Genomic DNA, 16,736 nt, shown 5'->3' with positions numbered 1-16,736 from the left:
CTTCTTCAGATGCAAGACATCTTGCATCTGAAGAAGTGAGGTTCTTACCCACGAAAGCTTATGCTCCCAATACTTCTGTTAGTCTCAAAGGTGCCACAGGACCCTCTGTTGCTTTTTACAGATTCAGACTAACACGGCTACCCCTCTGATACTTGGCCAACCTAATCATTTCAAATGATGATTTGTGAGCAAAGTCTAAATGAGCTCTCCCTGACAGCTAATGATGAGCTGGGGGGAGAGGCTTCAGGACCAGATTGTATTTACATTCACACCTAATCTACCTCAGTATCCAGCAAACAGAGCTGTGTCGCCCAAGTGATAGATTTTGGCTGGGGTTGGGTTACAAATCATTTGAATGTGGGGTGGGGAGGGGGAAGGGGCGGGGAATGAAATGTTGTTCTTATTGTATGAGTAAAGGGTAGTAGAACTGTACCTAGCCTGTGCTGATTGAGGGCATTTAGAGAGAGGGTGGGGACCTGTCCCTCTCCACTGTTTAAAGACAGAGCTGATTAGGCTCCATAGATCGTCTTTTGTTCTGTTAAGTGACCACTGCAGCTGAAATCACTGATGATCAGGTCTAAGTGCTTAGTCCTGCTATGGGGACAGTGTTCCTCTGGGTACAGTGTTTTTGTGTAAAAGACAACCTAGACTGCACTAGCAGCGCGGTTCCCCCACTGAGAGCTCACATTGTTGCTATCTTGAGAGGTCATTATGTTGGGGAGTTTTTGTACTAAACATTTTTATTATTATAATTAATTTTTACATAAGAATGGTCATACTGGGTCAGACCAATGGTCCATATAGCCCAGTATCCTGTCTTCCAACAGTGGTCAAGGCCAGGTGCTTCAGAGGGAATGAACAGAACAGGTAATCATCAAGTGATCCATCCCCTGTTGCCCATTCCCAGCTTCTGGCAAACAGGCTAGGGACACTCAGAGCATGGTGTTGCATCCTTCCCCACCCTGGCTAATAGCCACTGATGGACCTATTCTCCAGGAATTTATCTAATTCTTTTTTAATCCTGTTATAGTTTTGGTTTTCACAGCATCCCCTGGCAAAGAGTTCCACGGGTTGACTTTATGTTGTGTGAAGAAGTACTTCCTTTTTTTTTTTTTTTTTTAAACCTGCTGTCTATTAATTTCATTGGGTGACTGCTAGTTCTTGTGTTATGTGAAGGATTAAATAACATTTCCTTATTTACTTTCTCCACACCAGTCAAGATTTTATAGACCTCTATCATATCCCCCCTTAGTCATCTCTTTTCTAAGCTGAAAATTCCCATCATTTTAATTTTTCCTCCTGTTTCATACCCCTAATCATTTTAGTTGCCCATCTCTGTACCTTTTCCATTTCCAATATATCTTTTTGGGGATGGGGTGACCAGATCTGCACACAGTATTCAAGGTGTATACGTACCATGGATTTATATAGAGGCAATATGGTATTTTCTGTCTTATTATCTATCCCTTTCTTAAAAAAGCAAAGGTTTCAGAGTAGCAGCCGTGTTAGTCTGTATCCGCAAAAAGAACAGGAGTCCTTGTAGCACCTTAGAGACTAACACATTTATTTGAGCATAAGCTTTCGTGGGCTACATCCGAAGAAGTGGGCTGTAGCCCACGAAAGCTTATGCTCAAATAAATGTGTTAGTCTCTAAGGTGCCACAAGTACTCCTGTTCTTTTTAAAAAAGCAAACAGAATGTTGGGAATCATTGACTGCCGCTGCACATGGAGTGGATGTTTTCAGAGAACTATCCACAATGACTCCAAGATCTCTTTCCAGCTAATTCAGACTCCTTCATTTTGTATGTATAGTTGAGATTGTTTTCCAATGTGTTTTACTTTGCATTTATCAACATCGAATTTCATCTGCCCTTTTTGTTGCCCAGTCACCCAATTTTGTGAGATCCCTTTGTAACTCTTCGCAGTCTGCCTGGGACTTAACTATCTTGAATAGTTTTGTATCATCTGCAAATTTTGCCACCTCACTCTTTACCCATTTTTCCAGATCATTTATGAGTATGTTGAACAGTAATGGTCCCAGTACTGACCCCTCAGGGATACCACTATTTATCTCTCTCCATTCTGAAAACTGATAATTTATTCCTACCCTTTGTTTCCAATCTTTTAACCAGTTACTGATCCATGAGAAAACGTTCCCTCTTATCCCATGATGGCTTACTTTCCAAAAGTCAATTTAAATTAAATACATTTTTTTTAATTTATCTATTTTTAGAAATCTAGATCTGTTATGTGTTTTGGTGTAACCTGCATTATCCTTGTTAAATTTGCATTATCCTAACAAAACATTTACTTTATTCATATCTCTTTTATATATCTCATCAGTCCTGACACTCACACACACCCCCGTAAATTTGGACACACCCCCTGATTTCAATTCCTGGGGAAACCACTGCATCCCAGTAATCCCTGTGCTTCTGTCTGCATTTGGCACCATCTTTCAATGGTTTGTGTACTGCACACTCTGCCTCTTTGGTCTGCAGGAATGGATCCCGCACTGTTGACCAATACGCTGCTCGCTGTGACTAACACGTCACAAGTGGCAGTGGAGTTATTCCTTAAACTACAAAGGCAAGAGGAGTGCAACATTGATCTCGCCACGCATAATAGCTACGACATGAGATTGCTTGTGGCATTCACAGAGATGCTGACCACAGTGGAACGCCCCTTTTGGGCTCGGGAAACAAGCACTGAGTGGTGGGATCACATCATCATGCATGTCTGGGATGACGAGCAGTGGCTGCAGAACTTTTGGATGAGGAAAGCCACATTCTTGGGACTGTGTGATGAGCTCGCCCCAGCCCTGCGGCGCAAGGACACAAGACTGAGAGCTGCCCTGTCGTTGGAGAAGCGCATGGCAATTGTACTGTGGAAGCTGGCTACTCCAGACTGCTACCGATCGGTCGCTAACCAGTTCGGAGGGGGAAAGTCGACCCTTTGGACTCATGTTGATGGAAATGTGCAGAGGCATTAATCACATCCTGCTCTGAAAGACCGTGACTCTGGGCAACGTGTGTGACATTGTGGATGGCTTTGCACAAATGGGCTTCCCTAAATGTGGAGGGGCAATAGATGGCACGCATATTCCAATCCTGGCACCAGACCACCTACGCTGAGTACATTAATCAGAAGGAATATTTCTCAATGGTTCTCCAGGCTCTTGTGGATCACCATGGGCATTTCATGGACATTAATGCAGGCTGGTCTGGAAAGGTGCATGACGCTAAACTAGGAGGAGTGGTAGATACGCTGGAAGGTAGGGATAGGATACAGAGAGACCTAGACAAATTGGAGGATTGGGCCAAAAGAAATTTGATGAGGTTCAACAAGGACAAGTGCAGAGTCCTGCACTTAGGATAGAAGAATCCCATGCACTGCTATAAACTAGGGACCAAATGGCTAGGCAGCAGCTCTGCAGAAAAGGACCTAGGGGTTATAATGGATGAGAAACTGGATATGAGTCAACAGTGTGCCCTTGTTGCCAAGAAGGCTAATGGCATTTTGGGTTCTATAAGTAGGGGCATTGCCAGCAGATCGAGGGATGTGATCATTCCCCTCTATTCTGCATTGGTGAGGCCTCATCAGGAGTAGTGTGTCCAGTTTTGGGCCCCACACTACAAGAAAGATGTGGAAAAATTGGAAAGAGTCCAGTGGATGGCAACAAAAATTATTAGGGGGCTGGAGCACATGACTTATGAGGAGAGGTTGAGGGAACTGGGATTGTTTAGTCTGCAAAAGAGAAGAATGAGGGGGGATTTGATAGTTGCTTTCAACTACCTGAAAGGGAGTTCCAAAGAGGATGTATCTAGACTGTTCTCAGTGGTACCAGATGACAGAACAAGAAGTAATGGTTTTAAGTTGCAGTGGGGGAGGTTTAGGTTGGATATTAGGAAAAACTTTTTCACTAGGAGGGTGGTGAAGCACCAGAATGAGTTACCTAGGGAGGTGGTGGAATCTCTTTCCTTAGAGGTTTTTAAGATCAGGCTTGACAAAGCCCTGTCTGGGATCATTTAGTTGGGGGTTGGACTAGATGACCTCCTGAGGTTCCTTCCACTCCGGATATTCTATGATTCTATGATGCACGCATCTTTTGGAACACTGGCCTGTTCAGGAGCTGCAAGCAGGGACTTTATTCCCGGACCAGAAGATCACCATAGGGGAAGTCAAAATACCCATTGTGATCCTGGGAGACCCTGCCTACCCCTTAATGCTGTGGCTTATGAAGCCATACATGGGGCACCTTGACAGCAGCAAGGAGCAGTTCAACAACAGGCTGAGCAAGTGCAGAATGGCTGCTGAGTGTGCTTTTGGCCGTTTAAAGGCCCGCTGACGCTGCCTTTATGGGAGGCTGGACCTGGCCGATGACAATATTCCTATGCTTATAGCCACATCCTGTATGCTTCATAATATTTGTGAAGGGAAGGGTGAAAGCGTCACTCAGGGCTGGACCTCTGAGGCTCAGCACCAGGAGGCTAAATTTGAACAGCCAGAGACCCGGGCTATTAGAGAGGCATAGGATCAGGGATGCCTTGAGGCAGCAATTTGAAGCTGAAAGCCACTAATATTTGCTGCTATGCTCAGGAGTGTGGTGCTTGTAATGCTAGGAGGTGATTGTGGTTGGTGTAGATGATGCACTTTGAAGGTGTAAGAAAATTGCCTGTTGCTTTGCAGGGCTCTGTTTGCTTTCAATTAATGGAATAAAGATTGCTTTCAAACCAAAACAGTTCTTTTATTAAAAAACAACTGGAGGAGAGAGACAAACAAACAAAAATATGAGTCAACAGTGTGATGCTGTTGCAAAAAAGGCAAACATGATTCTGGGATGCGTTAACAGGTGTGTTGTGAGCAAGACATGAGAAGTCATTCTTCCGCTCTACTCTGCGCTGGTTAGGCCTCAACTGGAGTATTGTGTCCAGTTCTGGGCACCACATTTCAAGAAAGATGTGGAGAAATTGGAGAGGGTCCAGAGAAGAGCAACAAGAATGATTAAAGGTCTTGAGAACATGACCTATGAAGGAAGGCTGAAAGAATTGGGTTTGTTTAGTTTGGAAAAGAGAAGACTGAGAGGGGACGTGATAGCAGTTTTCAGGTATCTAAAAGGATGTCATAAGTAGGAGGGAGAAAACTTGTTCACCTTAGCCTTTAAGGATAGAACAAGAAGCAATGGGCTTAAACTGCAGCAAGGGAGGTTTAGGTTGGACATTAGGAAAAAGTTCCTAACTGTCAGGGTGGTTAAACACTGGAATAAACTGCCTAGGGAGGTAGTGGAATCTCCATCTCTGGAGATATTTAAGAGTAGGTTAGATAAATGTCTATCCGGGATGGTCTAGACAGTATTTGGTCCTGCCATGAGGGCAGGGGACTGGACTCAATGACCTCTCGAGTCCCTTCCAGTCCTAGAATCTATGAATCTATGAAAAACACTTCTGCACTGAGGGGGATGGGGGAAGGTCAGGTCCAGGTTAAAGATTTGTGTATGTCCAGGTATCATATCCAACCTTCTATTTAGAGTACAGTGCAGTGGGTACTGTGCTTCAGCAGGGCCAAACTGCAGAGCGACAGGTGTTGAGTGCAGTGGGTACTGGGAGTCCACAGGGCTGGATTGTGATGGGGCAGGAGTGGAATGCAGCAGGTACAGACTGGAGCAGGGCCGGCTCCAGGCACCAGCTTGTCAAGCAGGTGCTTGGGGTGGCCACTCCGGAGAGGGGCGGCACGTCCAGGTATTCGGCGGCAATTCGGCGGACAGTCCCTCACTCCGCCTGGGAGCAAAGGACCTCCCACTGAATTGCCGCCGCAGATCGCGATCGCGGCTTTTTTGTTTGTTTGTTTTTTGTTTTGTTTTGGCTGCTTGGGGTGGCCAAAACCCTGGAGCCGGCCCTGGACTGGAGCCAGGAGGTTGATAAGAGTGTGTTGGTAGTGTCTAGAGGGCACATGGGAAAGAGTTTTGCAACAGCGGCTGCAGGGGAGTGTGGGCGCGGAGCTGATTGGTTTGCAGTGCTAGTAGCACCTGGAGCGTGTCCGCTTGGCACTCCATAATGTTTAAGAGCCGCTCCATGGCTTCATTCTGGTTTGCTGCGATCTCCTTTCAGTCCCTCTTCTCACTGCCCCAACATTTCTTCAATTCTAGTTTTTCAGTTGCAGAGTGCCTCGTGACCTCACACAGAAAGTCCTCTTTAGTTCCTCATGGACAATTTCTAATTCTGTGCAGCCGTTCAGCCGCCGATAACAAAAAGGGAGGCTTGGCTCCCAAGGTCATCTCTGTGAAGCCAAAATACAACATTTTACAGAAGCAGTATTGTTTGTAACACAAAGACCACTGATTTAAAACACAGCCACTGTTCACACACCTGTCACTAACTGGCTGACCCCAGACGAGCACACATGAGCCACAAGACCCCCAAAATGGTGAGTAACTGCAGGGGCAGCAGGGGAAATCAGTGTTCCAGGACTGTACTGTACACTGGGCACGTGGCTCTTGCTGAGAGCCAGCACTGTAGGGGGGGCCTGATAATCATTCCTGTCCCCACATTTTCCACATGGAAGATATCTCGCTGCTGAGGATGAGCAGGGAATCAAGGGGGAGGGTCTTCTCCAAGATTGCGGCTTCTGCCCTGGCCCTTATGCGGCTCACCTGTGTGCAGCAATGCCTCCCCTCCACCCCCCCAGTGATGGCAGACTGGCACAGGAAAGTTACCTTTAATGGGGCAAGGAACAAAGCAGCTCTGCCAAAGAACCTGCAGCAGTGGATTGCCCAGTATCTCCATGAGAGTTTCCTGAAGATCGCTGAGGCAGATTCCCGTGAAGTGAGGGAGTCAAACAACACCTTGTTCCGTCACTCAGACTAGGCATGTGGTGGTACGCACATCATACAGACACAAGCCTGCTTTCTGCAACCCTCCTGCCCCCAACAACTTGCTTCAGCGATTGCCAAAATCAAAACCACTTACCAGGGGCCTCCTCTCCTGTTTGTGCTTCACCAAGATCCAACAGCTGTGACTGGCTAGGCTCCTCCAGAGTAGAAAAGAGCTCCTGGTTGCATGCATCTCTGGCCTCCGAGTCATCCTCTGCCTATGGGTCCCCCTCCCCCTCCACATCCTTGTCCAAGACTTCCTCCTCCTAGCTCAGTCCACTCTCGACTGGCACGTGAGCCACCAAAGTATCCACAGTGGCCTTCACAGTGGAGGTGGGGTCACCATCGAGTATCACGGCCAGCTTTTTCTAGAACCGGCAGCTCATGGGCGCAGCACCGGAGTGGCGGTTTGCCTCCCATGCCTTGTGGTAGGCATTCTGCAGCTCCTTCACTTTGACTCTGCACTGCAATGTGTCCCAGTCATGGCCCCTTTCTGTCATACATCATGAAATCTGTCCATAGGTATCATCATTCCTGTGGCTGGACCACAGCTGGGACTGGACAGCCTCCTCTCTCCAAATGCTGATGGGGTCCAGCAGCTCAGCATTGCTCCAAGCAGGGGATTGCCTGGTGCATGGAGCAGACATGATTACCTGGAAAGATGGGCTGAGACCACTGCATGCAAACAGGAAGGGGACTTTCAAAATTCCCAAGGAATTTAAGGGCTGAGGATGACGGTTGGTCACCTCAGGGCAGGGCAGTAGAGTTCAAACCAATGACCAGAGAGGCCAGAACAGGCATTTTGGGACACCTCCCGAAGGCCAATCGCAGTGTTGTAATCAACCAGGGTGTCTACACTAGCACCACAGCACTATAGCCCCGGCGCAGAAAGCTCTACGCCTCTAGGGGTTTTTTTTTTACAGCGCTGCAACTACGCAGTTTCTGTGCACTAAGTGGCTTGGGAATTACAATGCAGAAAACTGCTTTACTGCACAGAAACTTACCAGTGTAGACAAGACCTACGATTTCCAAAGGGATTTGAACTTCCATGTGAAATTTTGTATAGGTCCACAAATGAAAAAAGGTTGAGAACCACTGCATTAGAACAAATGTAAGAGTGGCGTCTCCCCTTGGTAATCAGCAGCTGGACTTGCTGTGCATGTAAGTCTTTCATGTGACAGCAGAGCAATGGTTCTCATTGGGACCCTTGTTAAGGTCTCCAGGCAATAGTTGCATCAGGTGGACCAATCTGAAACTCCCATGCCCGTAGGAGCTGGTATAATCTGCTGTCTGTTGGAAGTCATTCTTTGCATAGATACCACATTACACTTTGCTTATTCCCACAGTGACCAAGAATTGTAGCACTTCTGGTCGTCTGTGGTGTATCTGGACAGCATGAGATCTTGTATATTATATAGAGTGCATGTAAAATCCTGGAAAATTTAGGATGACAAGCAGAGTGAAAGGTGAAGCAGCAGACTGAATACTGTACATCTCTTGGCTTTGGTTGGTTTTGTACTGAAACAGCTGTTTTGCGGCGTAAACACTGGGAGCTAGGGGGAAAAAGCGGGCACACCGTGCGCTCAGAGGAGGAGGTGAAGGCGGAGGTGAGCTGGATGAGGGGGCAGGGAGCTGCCGGTGGGTGCGGAGCACCCACAGAGTCAGCGCCTATGCACAGGAGAGAGTCTATTTAAACCCCTGAGAGACCCCTCCATTTTGTCTTCAGCTGGCTCAAGAGATAGCATCTCCACCCTCAAGGATACCTGAGAGAAACTGGAACAAAGGCCAGTAACTACAGGAGGTGTGAGTGATTGCTGGACCCAGACTAGAAGGGGACTAGTCTGTAAAAGGAAGCTTACTGGAACACCTCTGAGGGTGAGGTTTTATCTGTATTCAGTTTTATTACTGTATTAGGCTTAGATTTGTGTGTTTTACTTGATTTTACTTGGTAATTCACTTTGTTCTGTCTGTTGCTACTTGGAACCACTTAAATCCTACTTTCTGTATTTAATAAAATAATTTTTTACTTATTAATTAACCCAGAGTATTTATTAATACCTGGGGGGGGCAAACAGCTGTGCATATCTCTCTATCAGTGTTATAGAAGGCAAACAATTTATGAGTTTACCCTGCATAAGCTTTATACAGGGTAAAATGGATTTATTTGGGGTTTGGACCCCATTGGGAGTTGGGCATCTGAGTGTTAAAGACAGGAACACTTCTTAAGTTGCTTTCAGTTAAGTCTGCAGCTTTGGGGCACGTGGTTCAGACCTGAGTCTGTGTTGGAGCAGACTGGCGTGTCTGGCTCAGCAAGACAGGGTGCTGGAGTCCCAAGCTGGCAGTGAAAGCAGGGGCAGAAGTAGTCTTGGCACATCAGTTGGCAGCCCCAAGGGGGTTTCTGTGATACAACCCGTCACAGACTTATTTACTTGTGGATGGATAGCCTTGTTGCTTTTTAGATTCTCATATATAATATGGATAAAGGCAGGGCTCAAACCTCTGAAAATAACTGTGCCTGTAGGCCATCTTTCTCCATTTGTTGGCATAGAGCCACATTGGTTTAGTTCACACCAGGGTACAGTCACCTTATTCACATGTTATTTCACTGTGGATACCATCTGACAGTTCAATCTGAAAGGAATGATCAGCCTGAACATTGGAGAATTTTTTTTAAAACACAGCCCAATTTAAAGAATCAACTTCTTCCTTTTTCCTATATATGTTGTACAGTTTGGATGAATTTCAGTAATCTCAAAACTGAAAGACTGACAGTACTGTCTGGAGTCAAGCATAATGCCACACAGGTGGTGTACTACTACTCCCTCTCTCTCACCTCTACCAGTGTGTTTCAATACTGATCTCTACAGGATTCCTGTTTGTTCCAGTTTTGCCATCTTGACCTTGGTTCTGGTAATGTACCTAAATTCTTACTCACTGCACCCTTTCCTATTTAAGTCCCTATATCCTTGCACTGCTCTGCTTGTTCCATAACACTGACAGGCTGCATTTCTTGCTATTCCAGTATTAGTACTCTCCATACCTCTCTGCCAATGCACCTCAGTGCTGACCTACAGCACTTCCTTGCTATTCCAATTCTGGGTCCCCTATGTACTTTTATCAAATTACCACCAGTATCCCCTGCTATTTCAGTCCTGAGTAAAGATTATCAATCATACCAAGCCATGCAAAATGGGGTGGAGATTGCCTGAGAAGGAGAAATGTTCACTAGTAAATACGTTAGAATACCACAAAACCCCAAAGTCCATTTCATTTGAGATTGACAAATGAAAGGGTAATGCAGAAAGACCCATCATTTTGCTCCTGCAAATTTCTCCTCCTCTCTTGTCTCTTAAGCCCCTTGCTACATCCTGCAGTGTAATCTTTGCGGATTGTTTACTAATGCGAAGCCCCACCTGTAGAACTGGCTAAAGTATTGGCACATCTAAATATGCAGTTTAAGCCTGAGATGCTTACGTTGGAGTTTGACTGAATCAGGAAGCTCTGGTATGGGCTCAGAGGCAGACATTGTTGGTAAACAGTCCTTGGTAATGGTCTTCTTAGGCAATAGCATTGCATAGGAGGTCCGCTGCCTAGTTCTGCGTGCTATCTCACGTTGGTTATGTAGCAGTTGGTCATCTGTTAACACGGCACTGACTTGCTTAGATTTTTCTCTGACGTGATAACCTGTTGAAGTAATTGGGTTTAGTTTAAAGAAAAGAAATACTTGGTAAATGTGTTAGGACCCCACCATCCCATTCTGTAACGAGGGCCAACTGGATATATCATGGGCCCCAGCAACTACAGAAAAGTGGAGAGGCTAAGGATGCTGAGCTGTTTATAACCATAGAACAATGAGTCAAGAAACCAAGATCTCAGTAAGCAGTTGTCTTTAGTAGATTTACGTTGTAAGCAGCTGACAAGAGGTTGAGACACTGCATGTGTGGTTCATAAACTGAAGTATGTTTTTAGGTTATGGTCTTTGAGGTTTTTCCTCCCTTTATTTCTTCCAAGGACCAGCTTTGTAGCAGCCCATTATTTTGGCTGAATGCTATTAGCAGGATGTTATTCCTTTGGTCAGAGAAGTGTTCAGGCAGAATTCCTCCTTGTCTCTTTGGTGCATTAGTATATTGTCTCTGGCAGGCCTTGCCAGTCCACGAACTCTGATCCTTCAGTATGGCAGTACAAAACACTGCCACCAGTAGGCTGGCACAAGTATGTAGGGTTTTTCCATTAAAATTTGGCTATGGTTGTGTGTAGTGACAGGGAGTATTAGTGTCAATGTGAGTTACAGGGAACAAGGAAAGAGACTGAAGTGCTTTTTATCTTCAATCTCTGGAAAAGATTGTCAAGCCCAAAAATGCTAGGAAGATGTCAAGGATTAAAGATCTCTCTCAGAAGAGACACAGTTATCCTATCAAAATGAATTTGTCTAGAGAGGGGAAAAGTCACACTTTTTGATATTCTTCTAAAAAATCTACTGTGTTTAGTATGTGTGTGAAACAACATCCCCAAACCACCAGCTGTAATGGAGTCAGTTCAATAAAGCTGTTGATTCTGCTTAGGAGACTCACAGGTCTGAATTCATTGAGGGGCTGGTACAGCAATGAAACTGAAAGGCCTATCAAATTAACTGTTTGAATCAGGAAAACAAACATAGAGACGACTGTATGTCATGATGATCCTTCTTATACTGGCAGGACCCTGGGACGTGGAAAGGACAAGGGAGTGTTGCTCCTCTTTCTGGAGTTTTGAGTGGGGAACCTTAACACATGACTCAATCCCTCTGATGGCAGGTAGCAGGCATTGGTGGACCTCTGTACTCCGTATCTTCTGTGTTTCTAGATCTATCTTACTGAGGCTCACATAATTATAAGAATCCAGTGTTAAGATGTCCTACTAATGTATATTGCTCTCTCTCCCCCAATAACTGCTTCCAACATTGAATTTGATAGCTACTCTAATCTCAAAGTTGTAATAGCCACCAAGTGAATTCTGTCCTGGGATTCTCCTAAGTAGAGTGACCAGCTTTATTTAATTTATTGTATTTGCAGCTGATAGTTTCTGGATGTTGTTTCTGTTAACTGGAGTGTCCAGGCACTGCAAACTGACATTACATCAGTCAGTCAGTGACTTTCCACTGGGTTTGTTCTGCGACTTGACCTGCATATCACCACAGACTTAAACAGTGGCGAGATTGAGACACTTTCTCCTTTGTTGAGACAGCTGTGAGAGTGTCACTGCAATCCTGATTGTCATGGGACAGTTCTAGTTTTCATAAATCTGAGTCCCATGACCCTCAGATTCTTGTAGTATGATTAAGTGGTCTTGAATTTATTTAATCTCATTCTCATATCAATATGAAATGAAGCAACATCATTATGCACGGCTGCAACATCATTACATGAAAACTGAGCTATAGCAGTGTCATGATTTAGCATCATGGTGTGATTATTTTGTCCTGCAGGACAGATACAAATAGTTGGCATTTCAAAGCCAGTAGGAGCAGTATTAAGCTTTTATCAGCTGGAATTCACTTTTACATACATCACATGGGAACATGAATTGCCCAGTGTGACAGGCCCATCACTGCCAATAATTCATCTAATTTACTATGGCAAGGTGGATGCATGGTCGGGTCTCAGAGCCAACAGGCCAGTAGCTTCATCTACCAGCTCATGCTGCTCCCAGCAGTGCTGCATTCTTACTAATAATTTAATCTTGTCTTTGAAGTTCAGCTCCTAGCAGTTTGCCTCCTTTTTCTCATTTTCTTTCACTTCTATTTAAAATTATAATGGTCCATTTCAACAAAATTAACTGTAATTTCATGGATCACCACATCAGGAATAAGTTTTATACATAATACTATAATCCATGTAGTTGTTTCCCCAAAAGCTAATTGACTTGAGCAATTCTGTCTCCTGTGTAAATAACCCTGGTTCTAGTTAAGAACTGTGTTATTTCAGGGGGGTTTTTTTGGTTTTAGTATTTTCTGGCAATTTTTAGTGGGTATGGCAATTTTGTTAAACAAAATATTTACCAAATATAACATGAGGGTAATAATATAACCTAGCTTTTATATTGTACTTTTCACCAGTAGATATCAAAGTACTTTACAAAGGAGGGTAAATATCATTATCCCCTTTTCACAGATGGGGAAACTGAGGTGCCAGGAGGTGAAGTGACTTGCCCAAGGTTACCCAGCAGGACAGTGGCTGAATCAGGTCTTCTGAGTTCCAGTCCAGTGTGCTGTCCACTAGGTCAGACTGCCTCCCATAGTTAATTTCATTTACTTTTAACTAACCCCTCCCCCCATGCTTTTATCAATGTTTCATTCTACATTACAATATACTTAAACTGGCTTTATTTATTTTTTTAATTAATTTAGTCCTCATGAAAGTTTCCAGACTGATAACACAGGTAAGTCTTCTATTTATATGTACAACAGGTGCATCATGGGCAGTGACAGGACAAGACTCCTACACTGCCCCACCAATATGTCATCAGTAATACCCTGGAAAAATCACTTTTAGGGCTAGATGATGGGAAGTTCGCTTATTGTGGCCTCTATTCAGTTTCACTGTCTCCCTGTTGAGATTGCCAGCCAGTGAATCAATTAGTATGAAATGGGGTGGTTCTTTTTGTAATATGGACACTTTTCTACTATGAATTGGACTGCAACTTCTAATTTATTTTACAAAGGTCACTAAACATATATTGGATGGTAAGAACTTTCAGTTGTTACCAACCTGTCCCAGACTGACTGGAATCAGAGACCTAGAGATTATGACGATAATAAAGATATATCCCAGTTCCCAATGCCATCATATTCTCCAACTGACTTTACTTTCATTATTCCTGAGTTGGGCCAGTGTACTCAAGTTTCGATGGCAAACATCAAGTGTTTACTTTAAATATGATAAATTTCACTGGCATACTGACCTGAAATCTATTAGTCTAGCATGATCCAATCCTGCACTAATAACAAATTTAATTATATTATTGTAACCATTATTTAGTTGCTTAATAACACATAAGAACAGCCATACTGGGTTAGACCAATGGTCCATCTAGCCCAGTATCCTGTCTTCCGACAGTGGTCAATGCCAGGTGCTTCAGAGGGAATGAACAGAACAGGTAATCATCAAGTGATCCATCCCGTGTCGCCCTTCCCAACTTCTGGCAAACAGAGGCTAGGGGCACTTCGAAGCATGGTTTTGCATCCCTGCCCATCCTGGCTAATAGCCATTGATGGGCCTATCCTCCATGAACTTCTTAACCAAAGCCTTTGTTATGCCATCTCAGGGCTAGATAATGTTTTCAACTACAGGCTGTAGTTCCTTCAGCATTTGCCTCTGAGTCACAGTATACTTGGCATACTACTGAGGGTATATCTATGCAGCAGTTGGAAGTGTACTTCCTAGAGCAGGTAGACAGCCATGCATTAGCTCTGTTCAAGCTCGCACGCTAAAAATAGCTGTGAGGCTGTGGGCTAGCTGCCCAAGCACAATCCTGAATGACCCCATGGGTACATGCTCAGATGGCTAGCCTGAGTTGCCACAGCCACACTGCTGTTTTTAGCACAATAATGTGACAGTCAGGCCCTACGGCTGCAAGAGGGTCCTGGAAGGCTGATATATTAGCTCAGAATGTTAAAGGCCCTTTTCCCTACAAGCTGAGAAGGGGTTACCTCAGGTCAATTAGGGCCACCTGAATCCAATTAAGTGCTGCCTGAGGCCTTTAAAAACCTCTCCTCTGGGAAGAGAGAGACAAGCTACTGTCAGGTTGCTGGAAGCAGGGAAACAAGGTCTTCCAGGCTGAGAGGCTGTGTTTCTTCCCATAGGAGAACAGCCAAACCCGAGTGCCTGCTGGGGGAAGGACTGACACCCCAGGGCAAGCAACAGGATGATACCCTGCCCCAGCGAGGAGGCAGGGAAAGGTATCCCATTTTGTTTTGTGTTTACGAGACTGTTTCCTTTCTGTTTGGTGAAGGATCACTCCTTAGGCTCACCCTGGCACCTACCCTGAAAACACAGCCAAAGAAGCACAGAAGGGGGAAGGCAAACACTGCCCAGAGTGGGGCCCGCCATTGCCAGAGGGAGAAGTGCTAAGTCTTTCGAGACGAAGGAGGTGCCTTGCCACAATAGCTTGAGCAGAACTAGCATGTGTCTGTCTACTGACACTGGGAAGCACTCTCTCAACTGCTATGTAGACATACCCTTCATGCCTTAAGAGGCACCACACTGAGCAGACATATCAGTTACACCACAGTCGTATTAATATTCTTATCTTCTGAGGTTTGTAGCTACATCGATGCTACCTCACTCACAGTCTTCTCCCCTTAGGTTTCCATATACTGTCAAGAGAATTTCTATGTGAAGTAGTACACCCTCATGGTCTAGACAGTATTTGGACCTGCCATGAGGGCAGGGGACTGGACTTGATGACCTCTCGAGGTCCCTTCCAGTCCTTGAATATCTACAATCTAACCTATTTCAATATATATTTTATAGGCAGGCATTATGGTATACTGTTGCTTATTCTCATCTCGCCATTTTTCAGAAATGGCAACTGCATGTAAATCTTCTCCCAATGCCAAGCACTCCACCTCATCCATATTTGCATTTAAACTTCTTTCAACAGTGCATAGGCACATGGGTTAAAATTCCGGCCTCTTCAACCTCAATGGGGCTGGGATTTCACCCTTTCTTTTTATTTGTGAGAGGTGGGAGCACTTTTATGTATCCTTTTTTTCTGCTAACATGGTAAATTGCTCCTCCATATCCCCTTCCTGACTTTTCCTTCAGTGCAGCCATAATTACTTGCTATATTTCCCCCAGCAATTAGTTTAAATAATCCCCCCAAAAACCTTCTTAATTTTAATTGACAGGCCTTGGCAAGCTACATTTACCTTGATCCTTTCCAGCTTCATCTATGTAATGAAAGTCCTTTAATGTCTGAATGTTAAAGAGCCCCTCTCGACCATGCTGAATGACTTTCTTTGATCCATTCTTGATGAGATAATCCAAGAGTGTGAGGGATTTATACACATGCCTCCAGTTCTTTCCCTGGTCATTCATCCTGTGCCATATCATGTTCATAATCTCCAAAAGAGAAACTGTATTGTATGTCAGGTCACTGATCTCTAACATTAGTGAACTAGAGGGACCCCATGGGTCATTAGAGGTTGCTTCCCTGACTTTGATCTCAGAATCAGAATAATTTTTCACAAAGTTCTTCATGTGCCTCCTGAGTGCCATGGAGATGACAGGTTGTTGTTCAGTTGATAAAGTTGGTAAGAGATGCCTGTGCTGCTGTCCCTGCCTAAGTGTTTTTAGTCTCCACCTCAGCAAACCACAATGACTCTGCAAATAAAACAATACAAGGAATAGATGTAATTGTTATCAACTCAAAATTTTGGAGGAAGAGGGGAAGGCTGATATAATTCTCAGTTTCTTAACAATATGGGCCAGCCAACATTGGGAGCACTATGGCCTTGGCTACACTCGCGGATTCACAGCGAGTGTAGTCGCGCCGCCAGCGCTGCGAGAGCTCTCTGAGGGGAATAGCTTGCAGCACTGCGAGTGAGCGTGCAGCGCTGCAGGCGCTGATTAAACTGGCGCTTTACAGCGCTGCACTCGCTGCGCTCGGGGGGGGTGTTTTTTCACACCCCTGAGCGCAGCAAGTGCAGCGCTGTGAATTGCCAGTGTAGCCAAGGCCTATGATTGCAATCATAGGGCATTACCTAAGGCATTACCTTCTCGCCCTACCTAGCCCAAAAGGGAGACCCATTTTACTTTTCCTTAGCCAGAAGTATGGCAACTATGATTAATGGCCACAAGGGTGAGAATACAGTGAGAGGGATACTTAG

The 16,736-nt window shown here is 44.8% G+C and overlaps 1 protein-coding gene across 1 annotated transcript in view; it reads right to left on the bottom strand.

Annotated features, from left to right (window-relative positions):
* The window catches only part of ENTHD1 (ENTH domain containing 1), a 64,601-nt gene extending 48,473 nt beyond the window's left edge, over positions 1–16,128 (bottom strand). The window contains 2 exon segments of the mRNA XM_034757874.1: positions 10,343–10,552; positions 15,777–16,128. Coding sequence (XP_034613765.1) covers positions 10,343–10,552; positions 15,777–16,125 — 559 coding nt within the window. The 5' untranslated portion in view covers positions 16,126–16,128.
* Between the last annotated feature and the right edge of the window lie 608 nt (positions 16,129–16,736).

This window comes from Trachemys scripta, chromosome 1 (assembly GCF_013100865.1).
Source record: "Trachemys scripta elegans isolate TJP31775 chromosome 1, CAS_Tse_1.0, whole genome shotgun sequence".
In the NCBI taxonomy this organism is placed as follows: domain Eukaryota; kingdom Metazoa; phylum Chordata; order Testudines; family Emydidae; genus Trachemys; species Trachemys scripta.
This window is presented reverse-complemented; position numbering and strand designations above follow the sequence as displayed.